Source organism: Bactrocera dorsalis, chromosome 3 (genome assembly GCF_023373825.1).
Source record: "Bactrocera dorsalis isolate Fly_Bdor chromosome 3, ASM2337382v1, whole genome shotgun sequence".
Lineage (NCBI taxonomy): Eukaryota > Metazoa > Arthropoda > Insecta > Diptera > Tephritidae > Bactrocera > Bactrocera dorsalis.
Genome location: NC_064305.1, coordinates 39,542,057 through 39,564,207, shown reverse-complemented (window position 1 = coordinate 39,564,207; position 22,151 = coordinate 39,542,057). Strand labels below are relative to the sequence as shown.

Sequence of the window (22,151 nt, the reverse complement as noted above, 5' to 3'; positions counted from 1 at the left end):
GTTTTCATGTGACCATATACATATATGCATAAAAAAGAAGGCATGTAGTCAGATTATTTTTAATTCAGGACTTGAAATAAAAGGAATTGCGGCGGTGTTGGCACAAATTTCAATCATAATTTGAGATGAGTGCATAATGTCTCAAAAATATTTTCGACGCATTGCACAGAACAATGCAAGATTTAAACAGTGGTTGGGGTGTCTCTTTACTGTCGGGTGATTTCCAACAGTCAGGTATTCCTCGCCTTTCTTAATCCAATGAGATTAGCAACTGTTTAAGCAATTGTGTATATAGTGAAGTGTTGAGACATTTCGGTTGGTCATGAATATGAGTATATGTACAATTGTAATTTGATTAATCAGCACAAATAACGGGTAATCCAAGTATAGGTACTTTTTTCAATCAAGCTGTCACTTACTACAGAACAACGTTTACAAATCTTCTAATTTTAATTCTGTAAAGAAAGTGTTTAGCGCGTTTCGCTCAACTTATGGTCAACATAATCGGCCTACTGAGCGTACTATTCGTAATGAGTATCATCACCCATCTTGAAGCCCAGCGTTAATTATTGGATAATATTCAGCCATAGCTGAGAGTGTAAACGAAGACCGTGTAGAGACGATTTTTCGTCGTTCGCATCAACTCGGACTTATATACGTATGAAACGACTTGGCGCATTTTACGTCGATATCTTAAACTGAAAGCGTACAAAATACAATATATCTTGGCCAAGAATTGAAGCCGCTCGATATCCGGCGTTTTCGAGCCAAATTTTGTTCAGCGATGAGGCTCACTTGGGTCCATATTTCTTCAAAAATTATGCCGATGAGAACGCAACCGTCAATGGCTACCGTTAACGCTATTTGATGCCTGAAATTGAAGCTCGTGATCCCGGCGACAATTGGTTTCAACAAAACGGTGCCACTTCCCACACATCGCATCAATTAATGGATATATTGAGAGAGCACTTCGGTGAGTAGATAGTTTCACGTTTTGGGCCGGTCGATTGGCTACCAAGATTGTGTGATATCACATCGTTTTTTCCTGTGGAGGTATGTAAAGTCTAAAGTCTACGCAGACAATCAGTCGAATCATTCCTTGGAGCAAAACATCGCGCGTGTCATTCGCTACTGTCTTTAATGGAAATGAAAACGTAACTTTTCAAATTCTGTTCTAATTTCCGGAATGCCATAACAAAATTTTCGATTGAAAATAGGTTCACCTATTCTTCAGCGTAATGTGAATCCCCCACCATCCACCGCAATTAAAAAAAAAATAAATAAAAATATCGCATTAAATACTATTAAAGTAACCATTGACTCGAAATGCACCAGTTGCCACGTAATCCCATGATGTTTTCAGAATAAATGATTTTGTTCAAAAGGCTATACTTCCCCAATGGAGTGTGGCAAAATCATCGAATTTGTCTGAGCCTAACTAAGAATATTATTCAACAAAAAGATATGAATAAAATTAAATTTTAAAATGATTATAATTAAAAACAGTAAATATTATTGTTAAAAATTAAGAATTATCCACCCTGTCTATCTAATTCATTATCTTAAGTGTTATTAACCAATTTGAAAATTACTCATTTGTTATAAATCAACAAATACAAAATAAAAATTCAAGAAGTTGATGGGCTTATAATCATGTGTATCAATTATTTAAAAAATTTGAAGTAATGTTCAGAATTATGATAGAAAAATTACTATCAAAATGTGGAAATAGGAAGTTGAAATCTACTAAAATATGAATTATAGCATATAAATAAGCTATAAACTGTAATACTTAGAAAATACTTTTAAAGGAATAAAAACAGATGTAAAAATTTACTTAAAAAAGTCAGAATTAATAATCGCAATATAGGTTCATGACTTATAATGACTATAATTATTTTCCAAGTAACAATTTTTACCACAGAGTTAGACTTTATCCATTGGTTGGAACACGAATATGCAATACTTAGGGCATTAATAAATCGATTTGTTACACTTTCATAGTAATTGCAAACATGCCTTTCCTACGGAGTGGAATTATTCTAAAAGAAAAGAGACGAAGCTGTCGTAATCAATATTTTTACAATTTTTACAATGTGCTTCAGTAGTGGCCACATGGTCGTATTTTAATTATGTGCATAATATTGTACATATTCCTCGTAAATATTTTTCGTTTTTAAACTCCAAAGCAGCATATTTGTTAAAGGTTTAGAATGAAATCAATATTATGGAAGAAAAACCTTGACATCGAATATTAGTGATATATGTATATTATTAGTTAGTTCAATGCGAATTTCGCAACATCTTCAGCGCATACTTTATTTGTAAAGAGTTTGTAAAGTGCGAAATAACGCATAAAAGCATAAACAAAACCGCAAAAATTTCTGTTAAAGTACCACAAGTATTGGCAACAATAAACAAACAATGTAATGTAAATGTAATTATGCATGTATTCGTGAGTTATTAGCCTATTGTGCATATGCGAGTTTGTTGCTTAACTCTTTTGCTGTATTTCTGAGTTTCGTAGGAAGCTGAGAGGTGAGTCAACGATATCAATTTGATAATTAGTTTCGTAGGAAGCTGAGAGGTGAATCAACGATATTAATTTGATAACGTTGAAAATATTACAATGTGCCTTAAAAATTAAAATGGGAATACAAATGCAATAATTTGTGACCGATAAGATTTTGGGAATTTGTATTATTTGCCATAACGACTTTTAAGACTGACATCCTATTCCAGAAAATACAAAAGAATGCAATTTTGATAACTTATAAAACTATAAATTCACATTATTTTACGATACTCATGTAATTAATTCGAAAAAAAGAAACTTAATAAATAGTTAAGTGAGTCTAAGTTTAGCCGCATTTGATTATTAGGTACTCTCGCAATATGTAAGTATGAGAGGCGGCAATTAAATTAAAAATCATTATTAGGGGAAATTGCCAACGACTCATCATAACAGAATATGTTTTAACTAACATGAATTTATTATTTTACTCGGCATAAAGGTAGGTAAGTGCTTCATCAAATTTTGAAAACATTTATTTTTCGTTAACCTTAATAGATGCCTTTTTAATTCCTTTAAACGCTTATTTATGATTTATGATTTTAGCCCAGCCACAAACCAATTTCAATATTATCAATATGACTATATCTACAGGTTTTTCAAATAAGAGTGATATGAAGAGAGTCTGGTTTTTTGCTAAAGACCAATGATTCCACAAGAAGTAGTCAAAAGGTGTTAAATCACAACTTCAATGTCACAATTTCTTAAAATAATGGAATCTCCAAACCTTGCTCGCAATAATTCGGTTGTTGCACGTGCTGTGTGTGCACGTGGCCCCGACCATAAAGAGTTGGTTATGATCGATCTGTACCGCTCTCCAAGTACGAACCGATGTCTCTGTCAGACCAAAGACTTTACAAAACTGTCAATTTAGGGGAATGTAATGGTTATTCACGAATAATTTGGGCTTTCTTTTCTTTCGAATGTTTTGATTATTTCTCTCACCACTTAGATGGAAGAGAGCCTCATTGGAGAAGATGATTTCCTTAATTATTTTTTATTAGTTTAAATTGATTAATTTGTAAGCGTTTCTTACGTATATCTTTCTATGATGAAGTTGAAAACATTAATGAATACGATGAAATTAAATTATAGACATATTATAATTGGCCGAATACTTTTCCTTATTTGGAATGACCAAAAAAATTAAAATGATATTGCCAAATACCGGTGTCATATTTGACGGATTGTTCTTTAAAATTTCTTTTGAAATTAATTTATAATGTCTTCAAAATTTTTGGAAAATTAGATTTTTCTAATGTTTTTTTATTATTTGACATAATTTAAACGATTATTTTATGAAATACTCGTATAACTATCATTTTGAATAGTAATTTTGTCAAAATTGTTCTAACTATGAAGATAAGATATGTATAAGTAACAAGAAAAAAAATGTTAACTTCGGTTGCATCGAATACCTTTTACAAATACGAAAGATGCCTTTTATACAAGCACTTGCGATCCTTAGTTTGTATAGCAGCTATCCGCTACAGTATCGGCCATTCCGATATATGATATATATATTTGTATATGATATGAGTTTGTATATATATAGAGACTGAGGGACGGAACGATAGAGAGACAGACGGACACGGCTAAATCGACTCAATTCATAAACTGATCATATAAAAACTTTATAAGGTCTGTGATGTTTCCTTTTGTGTGCTACAAACAGCGTGGAAAACTTAATATACCCTGTTAAAATGCTATTAATCTTATTAACATTTCAATTTAAGAAGTAAAAGAAAGTATAAAATCGAAGATAGGTATTAGGTGTTCAGCAAACCTTGACATGGTGTCAATAGATAATAGCATAAAACGTAACTTTTTTGACTTTGCAACCTTCAAACACAGCCCGGGTTCATTATGAGAATCTGCATTGCTCTAGAAATTATAAGCCTGATAAGCAACAAAGACAAACCTTTAACCATTGGCAAAAAAAATTTTTGAAATCTCATTAAGAATAACATATTTCATAGATACAGTGCAATCGCGATTGAGGGAACACGCGATTGAGGGAACACCTCGGTAGAGGGAACACGTAATTTTTTTCATTGACTACTCTGTAGAGGGAACTTTTCAGTTTCATTAGTACTCAGTTGAGGGAACTGGACCAAAAACAACTAAACAAAAACAAAAAATAAATAACAGTGCATATGTTTTGTACCGTTTTTTTGCTTTTTTCTATGCAATAAAAGCATGCGGTCGTGTATTGTTTGTGTTTAAATGCGTATACCAAATCAGTTGGTTTGAAATTTTTGACACGTGCGCTTCCAAAATGGCAAAGAAAACGAAGTTGTTTTTAACTTTTAACACAAAAACCGAAATTTTGGAGAAAATTTCAAAAGGGACGGGATGTTCGCAATTAGCAAAAGAATATAAAGTCGCTAAGTCCACAATAACCCGAATAAAAAACAATAAGTCAAAGATTTTGAAAGCAGCATCCAAAATGCACCGCAAAAGAAAGTCCTTTAAGGCTGGAGAATATCCACGAATGGAAAAAAAGCTGTATGATTGGTTTATTAAACAAAGAAGTAAGCATGTGCCAATAGGCGGTTCCTCTATTAGAGTAAAGGCGAAGCAATTGTTCGAAGAAATGTACGGATCAAGCAACAGATTCAATGCAAGTTGCGGTTGGCTCAATGGATTTAAAAAAATATTTGGAATTCGTCTGTTAAAAGTCTGTGGTGAAAAATTATCATCAAATCCCGATGGAGTCCCAGAGTTCAAAAATAGACTTAAAAAACTAAAGGCTGAGCTTAGTTTATGCGACGACCAAATTTACAATGCGGATGAATCCGGCTTGTTCTGGAAAACCTTACCCGATAAAACTTACGTAAGTTCTTCTGAAAAAACTGCTCCTGGCAGAAAAATTGAAAAAGCTCGAGTGACATTTTTGGCATGCACAAACGCAAGTGGAGTGCACAAGTTAAAACCGTTGGTAATTGGCAAGGCAAAAAAACCGCGATCATTTAAAAATTTTGAGCTACCGGTCGAGTATAAAAACTCTAAAAACGCTTGGATGACTGCATCAATTTTCAAAGAATGGTTTCATCATGCTTTTGTGCCACAGGTAATTTTATGGTTCTAACTTTTTGTCAATTTTGTAACACTTGAAATTTTTTTTAACATTTTGCAGGTTACACGTTTCTTGCAAAAACAAGGGCTGCCATTAAAAGCAGTTTTGATTTTAGACAATGCTCCTTGTCACCCTGGAGTAGAAGACTTAAAGTCAGATTGTGGATCAATTTTTACTATCTTCATGCCACCAAACGTCACGCCATTGATCCAACCGATGGACCAAAATGTAATTAGATTGACAAAGTTACATTACAAGACAAATTTATTGAGATCAGCGTTTGGAAAAGCGAACACAGATGAATATTTAAAGAATTTAAATTTAAAAGACGCTGTTTGTATGTTGGCACATGCATGGGAACAATTAAGCCCTGTCGTCGTGGAAAAATGCTGGCATCCGCTTTTAAAAGATGATGTTTTTAATGAAGAAGGAGCAAACTGTAGCGAAGATGACGACATCCCCTTGAGTGTCTTACGTTCAAATACAATTCAGCAACAATCAACAGAGTATGCGGAAATAAATAATTTGCTGGAGAGCATAGAAGTAAGCCCTCATTTTTTATATGTGAAAGTACTAAATTTAACAAAGAAATATTTTCCACAGGTTACGTTTAATACAGCAGATTTGGTTGCTTGGGTTTCAACGGATGACCCTATTGAAGACTTGAATATAGTGGATGACGTTGCTGTTTTAAGTTCAGAAGAAGACGAAGAACCAAATGAAAAATGCAATATAACCGCTTCAGAAGCCGTTTCAGTCTTTGACAAGGCTATAAAGTGGGCCGAAGAATACACTAATTCTCTTCCTAATATAATGGTTCTTAAAAATTTTAGGGAGGAGGCTGTGAAGCAATGCCTTAAAGCGAAAAAAAAGCAAACAAAAATTGTTAATTTTTTTTCAGCAGAATAAAGTTTTGCTTTCTTATTTTGTGAATGTACAAAGATGATCTCAAGAATAAAATCTATTTAACTTTTTTGAAAAAATAATAAAAGAAAGTGTATAAAATCTTAATCTGAGTTGAAGCAACAATCTTGATTGAGGGAACAGGCCTTGCACGAATTAGTTCCCTCAATCGCGATTGCACTGTATTTAATGAATCAACAGGGGAACTTCATTACTGCTTCTTATCGTTGGATTTTGCATTCATTGCGAAATTTTGTGTACCCATAAATAGTGCATTCGTACTTGTACGTATTGTAGGCACCCATAAAATTACACGAAATTTCTATACCGCATTATACGGATTTGCTTTATTACTTGACCATTCATACTTCTTTTACCAAGTATGAAGTGTAAGTATTTTCTCTCGCCAAATTTGGTGTGTCGCCATCAATATAAGTTTTGATTGAAATTTCACCGAAAAGGTTTGTTTGTATTTATATTTAACTGTCTAAATAGTTTTGATTTCAAACAAAAAAATAATTATGGTTGGGAAACTTTCGATTTTTCAAAGTCTATCACAAAAGGAATATCACAAAGTTATGAATTTCTTTATGATTTTTAGTTTGGTATATACATACTTATTTAATATTCTTGAATATATAAATAAATCAAATACCATCAATTCGGGAAATTGAAAGTAAAAATGTATCTTTTTAATTATGACATTAAAATGCAGCGGGGAATATAGAGAAGTACTGAAGATTTTGTAAAAGCCCTCAATCTCTGGTGAGTTAAACAAGTATCGTAAACAACATTGTAGATTTTCGACGCAGCGACCAATTTCATCGGGTCTAGGATGTTTTAGGTTTATGATAAATGTTAGCAGTCTTTATCTAGAATAGAACTGAAACCAAATGAAAAACAATGCATTAAACTGACAGACAATTTCTGCACTGCTGTGGACGGAGTTTATTTCCAGATATCGCAGTTGTTGCCAGGCAATTTGTTGATTTTAAAGCTTTCACCACTGTTGTTGATGAAAATGAAAACGTAAACTTTCAAATTGTGTATCTGAATTCTCTAGATATATCGATGCCATCACATAATCTTCGGTTGAAATACTTTGGACTGCATTTGGCCTGCAGAATGTAATGGGGAAATGGTACTGTTGCGACATATTCTAATACTCTCAAAGTATGCGATTTCGTTCAGAAGGCTACAATGGATTCCGCGTTAGTGTGTGGGAAAGCCATCGAATCTATTTTAGCTGAACAAAGAATATTATTCAATGAATAGTGCAGAATTAAATTATCTATCTAATTCTTTATCATGTTATCAACTAACAAGTTTGAAAATTACTCATTTGTTATAAACTTAAATACATAATTTATAAAATAAAATTTCAAGAAGTTGATTGTGCTTAATAGCAAATCATAAACAATTTTTGTAAATTATTTTAAAAATTTGAAGAAATGTTAAAATTTTAACCCGTTTTTGTCTTTAATATTATACTAATATCATACCTTTTTACAGCATTGGATACTTTATAATAAAATAATTTAAGTACACCTTAGCCACAGACCAAGGGGACTTCTGGTTAATAGTGGTGACATTTGCATTGTAATGTTTCGCTTAGTTACAGCAGCTGCTAAGGCGGTACACCTCAATAGTGCGTTGCGATTTTTACAATGGATAAAAATATAAGATATGGTGCTCGAAAATCGTCAGATAAGTATAAGATAAATGGCTAAGGTGCTGGACATCTATCGTGCATCCGTTCGAATGATTTCGGTGGATATTTTGGGTATGAAATGCGTTGTTGCTCGACTCGTCCCGATTAAGTTGAACTTTTTTCAAAGAGATTACCATTGTGACCGAATTAAAGCCAAAAACACAATGAATACTACCCATCAATCACCTTATTCACCAACTTTGGTTTCTTGTGCTTCTTTCCCGTTTCCCAAACTGAAATTACCGCTCCGTGGAACCCGTTTTCAGTTCATCGAGGAGCTGAAGGCCATCCCAAAAAGTGATTATGAAGAGTCTTTTGAGTACTGGAAAAATCATTGGATAAGTGCATTACATCTGGCGGAGATTACTTTGAAGGCGACAAAATTGATGAAGAATTGAAGAATATTTAAAAATGTTGCGTTTTATTTACAATTTCCGAGTACTTTTTTTATCACAATATGTTATGCAACATTGTTCAAAGTTGGGAACTTTTTTATTTATATTTGAAAGCTATTTTGAACTGTTGTCTGGGCGTAGTGACGAAAAATGTCCAAATACGTAACTCATCAGTTATAAAACTATATAAACACATACAATATTTACATAAACACTTATTTGTGTGCAATGCGTGGTAGTGATTACTGCTTCTTTTTGCAAATGTGTAGCTTCTAAATTTCCTCTTTATGGCAAGTCGCCTTGTATATTTATTAGAAATTCTGTTATGGTATAACAATAATATATAGTATATGAAAATAATTGAAACTTGAATAAGCCGTATGCTTAAAGAATAGTAATTAAAAAATGATTGGTTGTATGTGGTCTGAGTGATAATCTCAGCATAGATTTGTATAAAGGCATAGCACTGCTGTTTAGACGAGTAGTATTTTAATTTTAAATATACAAGAAACTACAATTAGTTAAGTGAAAGCATCCTCATATTTCGGATAACATCAAGACATACCATAAATGGAAGGGATTACTCATCTATAAAATGCTTAAGCCAAAAATTAATAATCACTATATGTAAGCCCAATGTTGAAATGGAAAAGAAAGTAATGAACTCACTTAAAAGTTAAACACATATTTCACAAGTGTCTCAACAACTTTAAATGAACTTATTTATGTACATTCCCAAAGAGTTTCAAAAATATCATGAACTGAATTAAAATTCAAAGTATAATTATTTTGACAAGGAAATATTAGTTTTACTAAACTTCTGCGTAGTTTATATATGTACATACTTATATGTGTATATATGTATAAATTATGTGAAAAATATAAAAATTTTGCAAAGTAAAAATAATTAACCAGTTATAAATATTCTTCTAATATTCTATTTGATATTTTTCTGCTCTCGCAACAAGAAAACTTAAGACCTATGATATATGCAAGTCATTCAGATACCAAATATGATAGTATCCTTTCAGCTTTTAGTCGAATATGAATGTTGAATTCTCTTATATGTAAAGTTTCTCCAACACTTGTATTTCGACGACTTTGATCCCTGCAAATTATACAAATATAAAATAGTCGGTTACACCCGAACTTAGCTGCACCTTACTTGTTATTTTAATAAAACCCTGGGAGGACTTTCATTTTAAACGTACACATACACAATGTACACTTTGAATCTCACAATTCAACTTTGTTATTCCTTAGAACACTATGTACGGTAAATCAGATGTCAATCCAATTGAAAATTGATAAACAACTTCACAAGCTTCAGCTCATTACAAATGATGTGGTTGTTTTCTATCATGCATATACATATGTATGTATGTACATATGTTTTGCTAACTCTTCACACATTCTTATATAAAAGCTGTAGCAGCATTTAAATACCTCTATTTTCGCAAAATACGATAGTTCAATTGTAAAAATTTAACACCGAAAATGTACAAATAACAGCTGTTAATAAACAACTCCCCGTATAAAGATTGAACGTCCGACCACAGACAATCACGACCGATGTGCGCAATGGCTTCCATCAAACTGAAAAGGTACGACCATCAGCACCTTAGCAACGATCACTTTGGCCAAATGAACAATCGCTACAACATGGAGTGGTTTGATCGGTTGGTTTTTTCTATTTCTTTTCATTTCTTTATTCATAACATTAATTGTCATTAGGCCTCAGCTGTTTCAAACGCTCGCTTTTTTTTGTCTTTTTACATCACATGGGTGCCTTTGCATTTAAAAGATTTTTTCTTGTTCGATTACAACCAGTTTGATCCACATACTCCTTTTTTCGATATCGAACTCTGCATTAATGAAACTCAGCATAATTTTGGTGACCCAATTACTTACCTACATATATGTATGTACATACATACATAAATACTGCAAAAGTTGTCGCTTTCGTTTTTAAAAACATTCACAAACTAATCAAAGCTATAAACATAAAAAATACATTAGAACCATATTTGAATTGGGAAAAATATTAAAGAAAAACAAGTAAGGAAGGGCTAAGTTCGGGTGTCACCGAACATTTTATACTCTCGCATGATAAAGTGATAATCGAGATTTCATTATCCGTCATTTACATATTTTTTATTTTGCTGTAAAATTAATTAGATCAGTAGTTCCTGAGATATGGTTTTTGGTCCATAAGTGGGCGACGCCACGCCCATTTTCAATTAAAAGCCTGGATGCAGCTTCCTTCTGCCATTTCTTCCGTATAATTTAGTGTTTCTGACGTTTTTTGTTAGTCGGTTAACGCACTTAGCTATAGTAGTTTCCGAGATATGTACAAAAACACATACTTTATAGGTTTTCGGTTTTCGCCATTTTGTGGGCGTGGCAGTGGGCCGATTTTGCCCATCTTCGAACTTAACCTTCTTATGGTACCGAGTTTCATCTTGATATCTCAATTTTTACTCAAGTTACAGCTTACACGGACGGACGGACAGACGGACATCCGGATTTCAACTCTACTCGTCACCCTGATCACTTTGGTATATATAACCCTATATCTGACTCTTTTAGTTTTAGGACTTACAAACAACCGTTGTGTGAACAAAACTAATAATACTATAATACAAAAAAACAAAAAAAAAGAGAATATAAGGTGTGTTGGCATATTGGTTTTTAGAAATATTGGAAATAAATTAAGAAAAAAAAACAAAATTTCAGTCCAGCCAGTCTACATTTCCTCTATTTATGTATGTGCTTCTTGTTATCCGAAAAATGGATGTTGGCGCTTCGTTTAAGTTCAATTGTACTGTTCCAAATTCCTATACTCTCAGGTACACAGTAAGCAACCCAAATTGTTTTAAGGAAAAAATATGTGGCATAGTTCAATGTTATTGTTTCAAATAGTTGCCTTCGATGCACCGATTATAATGCTTATTTTTTTTCGTTTTTGTTTCAGAATAAGTTTTATTCACAGCTCTTTCATTGCCATTAGACTAATTTCTAGCGACATTGGCTTCAGTTCTGAGAGAAAAAAGTCTTTAGGGAATATATCTGGAGAACTTGGCAGTCAAAGAACCGAACCAATTAATCGATAGTGATAGATACAACTTCCTTCATGTGCATGCTTAAATATAGGCAACGTTTGTTGAGTTCGGGTCTTCTCACGCTTTTGATTTGGTCCATCACGTTCACACCTCTCGTCTTCCAATTAGTAGTGGTTGCTTTGCTTAACACAACATGTTATACTCGTATATATTTTTTCTTTCAATATACATATGTATGTACCAAAACTCTAGAAGCGATTCTAATTTTCAGATTGCCTATTATAAAGAATAAGTCATTATCTATATCTATTTTATTACCGGGTTGCAAAAAACCGTTATGTGAAAATCTTGTATATTGATGAGTAACATTATATGTTAGCTTTAAAACGAAAGAAGGGCAACTAACGAACGTTACAATATAGTATATTACATCCACATTGCAGAAGTCTAGTGGATTATATAATACAATATTTATTTATCGTTGTTTTTGACTGGGATACAGGATTGTGATTTGAGGAAGGCTATAGAAGCCAGTCTACTTGAAACATCATTGCATTTACAATTTTGGTTCTCATGAGAATTTAAAATAGTTATTTTTGGAAGAAATTAATTAATTTCTACGTTCGACGTGAAATCTCAGTTGTTTGAGTTGATTAATTTTGAATCTTACAAGAATATGGCATTTATTTGCATTTCCTTCCTATTAATTGATAAGAAAACAAGAAAGTAAACATTACTTCTGAAATTCATAGTGAAGAGATGTTTTTAAAAAAATTTGGGAAAAAATGTGTGACATTATAAAAATCGAACAACCAATTATTGACAATTAATTCTTGGGTTTTCTGTAATGATATTTTTTACAATTTGGTCACGCATAAACATTTTCTGTACGCTCAACGCTTATAAAATATGGATCTCTCGCACCTCGAATGCACACCGTATGCGCTCATGTATGTAGGTACAAGTGCTTATACATACATATGTATGTGTTTTGTTTAGGATTTCCAATCATTTTTTTACTTGTGTGACCAAAAAACGTTAACCGTTGAAGCTTGGCAAAACAAGACATACCGGCACTTATTGGACAGTCTAATAGTTTCATAGGTCCATCGATGGATAGATCTATATATTGTATAAACTCAATGTCGATTCATACTTATACGCACTGAAATGCAATACCAGAATATATGCTCGTCTATAAATAAGTATATAAGTATGTATGAATGTAAACACTAGACTACGTACATGTTCAGAAGCTCTGTTGATTTTCAATTTTTTTTACAAGGTGATTGACCAATTCCATAAATTATAGCTAGCAATACCCTCCACATAAGTAAGTAAATATACAGCTGTAGTGACCATTACTTCTTGGTTGGTGACTGTTGCTTTTATATTTGGTGGTTGGAAATTAACGAAATTAGTAGTTTAACCTCAAATTAATCGCATTTTTCAATCTTAGTCTACTATAAGCGTTTCGTTAAACAGAATGACAGAGGTCATCATTCGTATAAAAGTTTTGTATAAAAAAGGGATGAACGAATAACGAAATCGGTAACAATGTCAAAGATTTAATAGGCCATTGACATTGTTGCAATGTCTTTCTTTTATACTTTCTTTTATACCTCAAAATAATATAATATCTTTTAGCCCACAAAGAAGTGAACAGTTTCTAATGTATAAAATATCTATATTATTTACCCTTTATTTGGTACCCATATCATGAAAATGATCCTGTCTTGGGTGCAAAATTATCAATAAAAAGGAATTGAACCAAGATCGTTTAATGGCTTTCACTTATTCGTCCAGCTGTCAACATTAAAAATAACGGAAGGACTGAAATATGTACTACTCTTATATTCGTTAACAGGGCGAGAATTTATTTCGATCTGAATATATAGACCAATGTCACCAATATAAGCATAAATTAATACTTATATATGAAGAGTACAGGTGCTTTCTTCTTTTCTTTTCTTTTAGAATAACTGGACATATCTCAACCATCCTACTAAAACAACATATAACAGTGAATTCTGAGTGTTACACAATCATTTGTTTGCCAGTTATCTTTCAAAAAAAAAAAAAACACGACCGCTGAGACCCGGTAACTCTTCACCACGATAATGCGAGCTCTCAAACATCGACTGAAACAATTGCATTTTTGAGAATTCAAAATTTCAATTTGATGAGTCATCCACCGTATAGTTCCGGGGGACCAAATGATTTCCGTACGTAGGAGATATTAAGGAAAAGGAGGATAAACTAATAGGTCGACGTTTTTCAACACTTGATGTGGCGGTTGATGTCTTCAGAATGCATGTTTTGGAGATACCTAAATCAGAGTAACAAAAATGCTTCGAAAATTGGTTCAAACGCATGAAAAGTATATACATAGATCTTAAGGGAGAATATTTAATACGACTTCAATTATGCTAGTTCAATAATTCATATTTAATGAAATCACGAAAATGTTCGTCAATGAATGAAAGGAATGTGAACTTTTAAATGTTAGATACACTTATTTAATCACATATATCTTTTTCTTCTAAATTTCCTATAGTCGTATTCGGTTCGATTATGACATCTGCAAAACTGGCCCAGTCCAAGAATTGTATAAATTACATTCTTAACAATAAATATCATTTCGGCATAGAGACCAACATGGATTTTTTTATCATTACGCCAAACTCAAAATGCCTTTAAAAGTAAAAACCAGTTTGAAGTTATCTTGTGCCAAACAATTTTAAAAGATGTTAGAAAAAGAAGTAGCACAAATTCTTTCGGACGTATTTGGTCATGTTGAGTGAACGAGATTGGCCAGTATTACCTTCCAATTGCGACCATCGCTCGCATTTACTTACATATAACTGTTGTTATAATATTACAACCCGTTGCTACAGAGTATTATAGTTTTGTTCACCTAAAGGTTGTACGTATCACCTAAAACCAAATGAGATAGATATTGGATTATGTATACTATATACATATATATGTATAAATGATCAGGATGACGAGAAAATACAAAAGTTGAAAATAGGTTGACGTTCGTCCGTACAAGCTGTAACTTAAAATGTATAAAATGTTCGATTGCACCCAAACTTAGCCCTTCCTTACTTGTTTTAATTACATCGTCGTGATGAATTTTTACGCAGATAAAAATTGTGCCATGAATTTTATCAGAATAAAATCTTGTTAATTTGGAATTTACTTTGATATGTATGTATGACGCATACAGTTTTACTACAGTACCTCACAGCTTTTTGTAACAACGCGCTTTTTAAAATACAAATTACAGTAACCTACAAACTAAATCAAATAATAAAAATTTCTAGTTGGTATATTATTGACTTTTCAAAACAACGTGCAGCTGCAGAGTACAATAGTTTTGTTCTCCTAAAGGTTGTTTGTATCCCTTAAAACTAATCGAGATAGACACTATAGACACGTCCGTCCGCGCAACTGTAAGTTAGGTAAATTTATGATAACTTCATTAAACTTGGTATAACTGTATCTTGGCACCATAAGCGGAACCGGACCACTGACTTGTCCACAAAATTCCGTTAATCGAAAACCTGAAAACGTTGAAACTAAGTTGCAAATTAAGATACGAAACTGTAATTTCTTATAGCGGATCGCATAAGGTAGACCAAAAGTGGCCTGAAAATTTGTAAAAAGAGGGCGTAATCCCGACCCATAATAAGTTTTATGTTTACATCTCACAAACCATTATAAATACATCAGAAATATTAAATTTCATACCCTATATGGTGCAGAAAGGCTTCTTAAGAGCTTCTTCTTTGCTGGTGTAGACCTCGGTTACGCGATTATAGCCGAGTTAACAACAGCGCGCCAGTCGTTTTTTCTTTTCGCAACGTGGCGCCAATTGGAAAGCCAGATCCTTCTTCATCTGGTCTTTCCCACGGAGTGAATGTCTTCCTCTTTCTCTGCTTTCGCAGAACTATGTGAATGTCATCGTACATCTCATACAGCTTATCGCTCCATCGAATGCGCCTCATCAGATGTTGTCACCGTTCATGCCTCTGCACCATATAGCAGGACGGGAATAATGAATGACATATAGAGTTTGATTTGTGATCGAAGCCTTATGTTAGTTGCCGCACCTTTTCGCAGAATTTTCGATTGCATTACGCATTTCGGACTCTCCCTTTTTTGTCTGCAAATGCATCTCGCTTCCCTCTTCAACCCTCGGTATCTATCCCATTCCGCACGTGTTGTGGTCGATCGTAACGTTGCGAGGTAGGCAGTCTGTTTTCTCTCCACTGCGACACCTCACTCCTCATTGTACCAGCTGTTCTTCTGCCTTTTCCGAAAATCAATAGTTCCAGTTGCTGCTGTACGTATGGAGCTGGAAAGCCGTGCCAAAATTCCTTTATACCGAGTTGTTGACGAGTGCTCTCAGAAAGCAGGAGTCCAAGTCGAGTAGAAAATCGTTCAGTGTGATTGCGGCTTCTCGACGTCGAAACTTCCTTGTGTTTGTTGTCGTGCCTATTTTGCTCCTATCACAACATGATCGATCTGGTTGATGGCGTTTCGATCCGGAGACAGCCAGGTAGCTTGGTACAGATTACCATATTTCGGGCCACGGCGAAGTCAATTAGCCTCAACCCATTTGGGGATGTTCCCTCGTGGAGGCTGAATTTACCGACTGTTGTACCACTGTAGTAAATGCCACAAGGACCTACTCGCCTCAGTCCTTGTTCCGTCCTACGAATTTCTTGAACTGCGGTGATGTCAACATTCACTGTAACGAGGACATCAACCAGCTGGGCAGCGGCATATTCCCAATTAATAGACCGAACATTCCACACGCATTACCTTAAATCGTTATCCTTAGTGCGTTTGCCATGGTCATCATCAAAAGGGGGCCTATCGTCCGAAGCAGTTTGTGATTTTTCTTTGGGGCCGGTTTTTATGTGGCGGGTCCCAATTCCAGTGCACACCCCTGTGTAGGGGATGTTTCGCCTTCTCACTTTAGCTCACCTTCAAACGGGGTGTTTTTTGACTACCCAGAGGATAATTGGTGTAGGACCGGAAGTCGTGAGCTGCTTGAGTCATACGTAGGAGAATCGTTTCTGGCCACTTCCAAGTGAATGACAATCAGAGAACTTTCCTCACTTGCGTGAACTTCTACACATGACTCCATCCTCTATCATCTTAAGAACTCAGACTAATTTAAGTTAATAAGATACCAAAATTGAGTTACAATATGAGTTAGGGCCGAGGTAGGAAATCTGATCTGCTAATCAAATAATTTGCAATATTCGATTAGAAATTAATACATACATATACAAGTAGGTAGTTATAACAGTGTCGTCACACTTTCACTTAATTTTCAGTTGCGAGACGCAAATCTCGAGCTCATTCAAGCGCACCTTCCAAATGTTACATCAATTGCCTAACAGTACACACCAACTTATATTAGTTGACTATTAGTGAAGTAAACAAACAGCGTAGTTTGGTATACTCGAAGTTTAGCTAGTCACCTGGTCAGTTTTTGATCGCTCGCCTGTTGCACTTGCCTTTTACTTACTGCTGCTCCATAATATGCTTTTGCGAACATTTTAGCCCCGCCGCCCACCTCCTCCAATTATAATAACTGCATGTGTTGCTGTTGGTAACGTATTCACTTTGGTTATGTTTTGTACTTATGTACGATATAAAGCGTATCATGAAAATAAAAGTGTGTTGCTAAATATCAGCATTAATTTTACAGCACATTGCACATTTGAAAAAAAGAAATTTTTGCTTCTTTGCAGTTGAACGGAGTAACGTGAATACGATTCTTAATGCAAAAAATACTTTACATTTTATAATTTTCTTTGTTATTAACATGTATGTAGGTACTTAAGTGTCCGACCACGACCCTCGGGCTAAATAAAAATAACAGATCGACAAACCACAAGGGTCAATTGTTAATAAGCCATGTAAGATAATTACGAGAAAAATTGTACATATTTAGTATACCTTTACATATAATATAACTTTAATGCATGTATTTATTTTTGCTAAAATATCACAATATCTTCAGTTTCCAACTACTTGTTTATTTGAGATAGGTATATCTCTTATTATCCGAAATAACAAGGATTAAAATCATTCCGATGGCGTTCGACAGGTAAATCTAAGAAACAAATTTCATTTCATCCGCAAACCATAATACCCTTACAGACGTATTTCTTACACCAACTACATGTATGTATAAGTAAACCTGAAGAAGCAACCGGCCAACGGCTTTTACTTATAGGTAGACGTTTTGCTAGTTCTTTCCAGATATGTACTTTGTTTGATATAAACAACTTTCAAGTCGAACTGAGGTTACTTAAGAAGCAAACAAATATTTTATTAAGTTATTTATCTCTATTTTGACTGGTCAGCTTGAATGGCAGCTATAGTACATGCTTTAGTAGTTCTATCTGAAAAACATATTCGGAAATTATAATGTTGCCTTAGACAATATTCCATACAAGGACAAATGATCGTGCGATTTGTAAGGCAGTTATATCCGATAGTGGTTCGATATCGGCAGTTCTGACTAATGCCCAGCTTCTTGGGTAAAAGCCGTGTGCAAAATGTCAAATCGATATATAAAAAACTGAGTGAAATGCAGAGAAAGACGGACATGGCATCGGATGATTAACACGACCACCCCTCCTATAAAAGTTTGTTGAAAACTAATAAAAGCGCGACGTCTCATTAAATAAATAGGTTATATACACTAAATTTTACAGCTAAAATGCTATGGAGAGTCATTCCTCATGACCTATTCGAGGAATAAAATTCGGTAAATAATTTACCGTAAATTATACTATACTGACATATTTATCTTACAATGGGAAAATGGGAAGAATTGTGATTTGTGTATACATAGTAAAATTTGCAATTCCATCTCATTCATTCACTTTTCATTTTATAAATCAAGCAACAATGCTATCTTAAGTCGAAAACTGGTCATAACCGGATCATAGCTGTTCAAGCTTCCAGATACTAAATATGTGTTAGTCAGTGTCTATGGCTGACTGTTTATTAAGAATATCGGTCGATCTGTGAGATATACTTACTATATTATTTAAATTCAGAGAGAGTTTTTTCCTGGTAATATATCTTCGTGTCAAAAATGCTTAAAATCGGGTCCGTGCTTTTTTTAGTGCGATTATACATGATATAAAGATGTTCGAACTTTATACTCTATGACTTTATACCGTATATGTATATCGGTCAATCTTCCAGGATTTTTGTTTGAGGTAATACGATTTATAGAGCATCTTTTTCTGTCATAATGGCATAAATGGATTAAATCGGGACAATACTTTTAAACAGATGGAGTCATGTGTAGAAGTTCACGCAAGTGAGGAAAGTTCTCTTATCGCCATTCACTTGGGAGTGGCCAAAAACGATTCTTTTACATATGACTCAAGCAGCTCACGACTTCCGGTCTTTGATCAAGTATCCTCTGGGTAGCCTAAGAACATCCGTTTGAAGGCGAGCTAAAGTGAGAAGGCGAAACATCCCCTGCATAGGGTTGTGCGCTGGGTTTGGGACCCGGCACGTAAAAAACACCCCCATTGAAAAGGAAAAAGCAGCCTCGGATGAGAGACCCCCCTTTTGATGATGACCATGGCAAACAAAATAAGGACTGTGATTTGAGGGCATGCACCTGGAATGTCCGGTCCCTTAATTGGGAAGGTGCCGCTGCCCAGCTGGTAGATGCCTCGTAATGATAAAGGCTGACATCACAGCCGTCCAAGAAATGCGATGGACGGGACAAGGACAGAGACGAGTAGGTCCTTGTGACACTTACTACAGTGGCCATATAAAGGAGCGCAAGTTTGGTGTTGGATTCGTGGTGGGAGAGAGACTCCGTCGCCGAGTACTATCATTTACTCCGGAGAATGAACGTCTAGCCACAATCCGCATCAAAGCGAGGTTCTTCAACATATCGCTGATTTGCGCCCACGCCCCGACGGAAGAGAAGGACGATGTGACCAAAGATGCTTTTTATGAGTGCTTGGAGCGCACTTATGAGAGACGCCCCCGCCACGATGTCAAAATCGTGCTTGGCGACTTCAACGCCAGGGTGGGCAAAGAAGGTATCTTTGGCACTACGGTCGGTAAATTCAGCCTCCACGAGGAAACATCCCCAAATGGGTTGAGGCTGATCGACTTCGCCGGCGCCCGAAATATGGTTATCTGTAGTACTAGATTCCAGCATAAGAAGATACATCAAGCTACCTGGCTGTCCCCGGATCGAAAAACCACCAACCAGATCGATCATGTTGTGATAGACGGAAGACACGTCTCCAGTGTTTTAGATGTCTGTGCGCTCCGAGGTCCTAACATCGACTCGAACCACTATATTGTTGCAGCCAAAATTTGCACCCGCCTCAGTGCAGCAAAAAACGCACGCCGACAAACACAGGGAAGGTTCGACGTCGAGAAGCTGCAATCACAACAGACAGCCGAAAGATTTTCTACTCGGCTTGCACTCCTGCTCTCTGAGAGCACTCGTCAACAACTCGGTATAAGGGAACTGGGGACGGCATTTCGAACTCCTTACGTACAGCTGCTACCGAAACCATTGGTTTTCAGAAAGTGCAAAAGAACAGCTGGTACGACGAGGAGTGCCGTGTCGCAGCGGAGAGAAAACAGGCTGCCTTCCTCGCAACGTTACGATCGACCACAACACGTGCGGGATGGGATAGATACCGAGAGTTGATGAAGGAAGCGAGACGCATTTGCAGACAGAAGAAAAAAGAGGCCGAAATGCGTGAGTACGAACAGCTTGATAAGCTGGCCGACAGGGGTAATGCTCGAAAATTCTACGAAAAAATGCAGCGGCTTACAGAAGGTTTCAAGACCGGAGCATACTCCTGTAGAACCCCCCAAGGTGATCTAGCCACCGATGCCCAGAGCATACTTAGATTATGGAGGGAACACTTCTCCAGCCTGCTGAATGGCAGTGAACACATAACACCAGGAGAAGACGAACCCGATTCCCCAATCGATGACGATGGAGCAAACGTTCTATTACCCGGCCATGAAGAAGTTCGAATAGCAGTTGCCCGTCTGAAGAACAACAAAGCGGCAGGGGCCGACGGATTGCCGGCCGAGCTATTCAAACACGGCTGCGAAGAACTGATAAGGAGCATGCATCAGCTTCTTTGCAAAATATGGTCGGATGAAAGCATATCCAACGATTGGAATTTAAGTGTGCTATGCCCAATCCATAAAAAAGGAGACCCCACAATCTGCGTCAACTACCGTGGGATAAGCCTCCTCAACATCGCGTACAAGGTTCTATCGAGCAATACGCTCGAAAGATTAGAGCCCACCGTCAACAAACTAATTGGACCTTATCAGTGTGGCTTCAGACCTGGTAAATCAACAACCGACCAGATATTCATCATGTGCCAAATCTTGGAAAAGACCCGTGAAAGGAGAATAGACATTCACCACCTATTCGTCGATTTCAAAGCTGCTTTCGACAGCACGAAAAGGAGCTGCCTTTATGCCGCGATGTCTGAATTTGGTATCCCCGCAAAACTAATACGGCTGTGTAAGCTGACGTTGAGCAACACGAAAAGCTCCGTCAGGATCGGGAAGGACCTCTCCGAACCGTTCGATACCAAACGAGGTTTCAGACAAGGCGACTCCCTATCGTGCGACTTTTTCAATCTGTTGCTGGAGAAAATTATTAGAGCTGCAGAACTGAATCGAGCAGGCACAATCTTTTATAAGAGTGCACAGCTGCTGGCGTATGCCGATGATATTGATATCATCGGTCTCAACACCCGCGCCGTTAGTTCTGCTTTCTCCAGACTGATCAAGGAAGCAACGCAAATGGGTCTGGCAGTGAACGAGGGCAAGACGAAATATCTCCTGTCATCAAACAAACAGTCGTCGCACTCGCGACTTGGCTCCCACGTCACTGTTGACAGTCATAACTTTGAAGTTGTAGATAATTTCGTCTATCTTGGAACCATCGTAAATACCACCAACAATGTCAGCCTGGAAATCCAACGCAGGATTACTCTTGCCAACAGGTGCTACTTCGGACTGAGTAGGCAATTGAAAAGTAAAGTCCTGCTATATGGTGCAGAGGCTTGGACGATGTCAACAGCGGATGAGTCGACGTTGCGAGTTTTCGAGAGAAAAATTCTGCGAAAGATTTATGGTCCTTTGCGCGTTGGCCACGGCGAATATCGCATTCGATGGAACGATGAGCTGTACGAGATATACGACGACATTGACATAGTTCAGCGAATTAAAAGACAGCGGCTACGCTGGCTAGGTCATGTTGTCCGGATGGATGAAAACACTCCAGCTCTGAAAATATTCGACGCAGTACCCGCCGCGGGAAGCAGAGGAAGAGGAAGACCTCCACTCCGGGGGAAGGACCAAGTGGAGAAGGACC

At 36.0% G+C, this 22,151-nt stretch overlaps 2 protein-coding genes across 6 annotated transcripts in view; one reads left to right on the top strand and one right to left on the bottom strand.

Moving 5' to 3' along the window:
* LOC105231523 (uncharacterized) overlaps positions 1–22,151 on the bottom strand; it is a 63,450-nt gene that overhangs the window by 2,888 nt on the left and 38,411 nt on the right. The window contains exons 1-2 of one of the 5 annotated variants that reach the window (XM_019992511.3): positions 9,826–10,097; positions 9,669–9,768 (exon numbers count right to left, since the gene is read on the bottom strand). The exons of 2 other annotated variants lie outside the window; for them this stretch is intronic. The gene's annotated coding sequence lies outside the window, so the exon portion shown is untranslated. 2 more of the 5 variants (XM_011212864.4, XM_049452130.1) reach the window with 2 other exon arrangements.
* LOC105221931 (jerky protein homolog-like) lies at positions 3,443–6,511 on the top strand. The gene is made up of 4 exons (XM_049452666.1): positions 3,443–5,645; positions 5,712–6,194; positions 6,255–6,407; positions 6,485–6,511. The coding sequence occupies exons 1-4, from the start codon at positions 4,851–4,853 to the stop codon at positions 6,509–6,511; spliced, it is 1,458 nt and encodes a 485-aa protein (XP_049308623.1). The 5' UTR covers positions 3,443–4,850.

Bases quoted from the DNA above. Each gene is read 5' to 3' on its own strand.
- LOC105221931 (XM_049452666.1), top strand. From the start codon at position 4,851: ATGGCAAAGAAAACGAAGTTGTTTTTAACTTTTAACACAAAAACCGAA. The intron at 5,646-5,711 runs GTAATTTTATGG...AACATTTTGCAG, and splicing joins ATCATGCTTTTGTGCCACAG to GTTACACGTTTCTTGCAAAA. The intron at 6,195-6,254 runs GTAAGCCCTCAT...TATTTTCCACAG, and splicing joins ATTTGCTGGAGAGCATAGAA to GTTACGTTTAATACAGCAGA.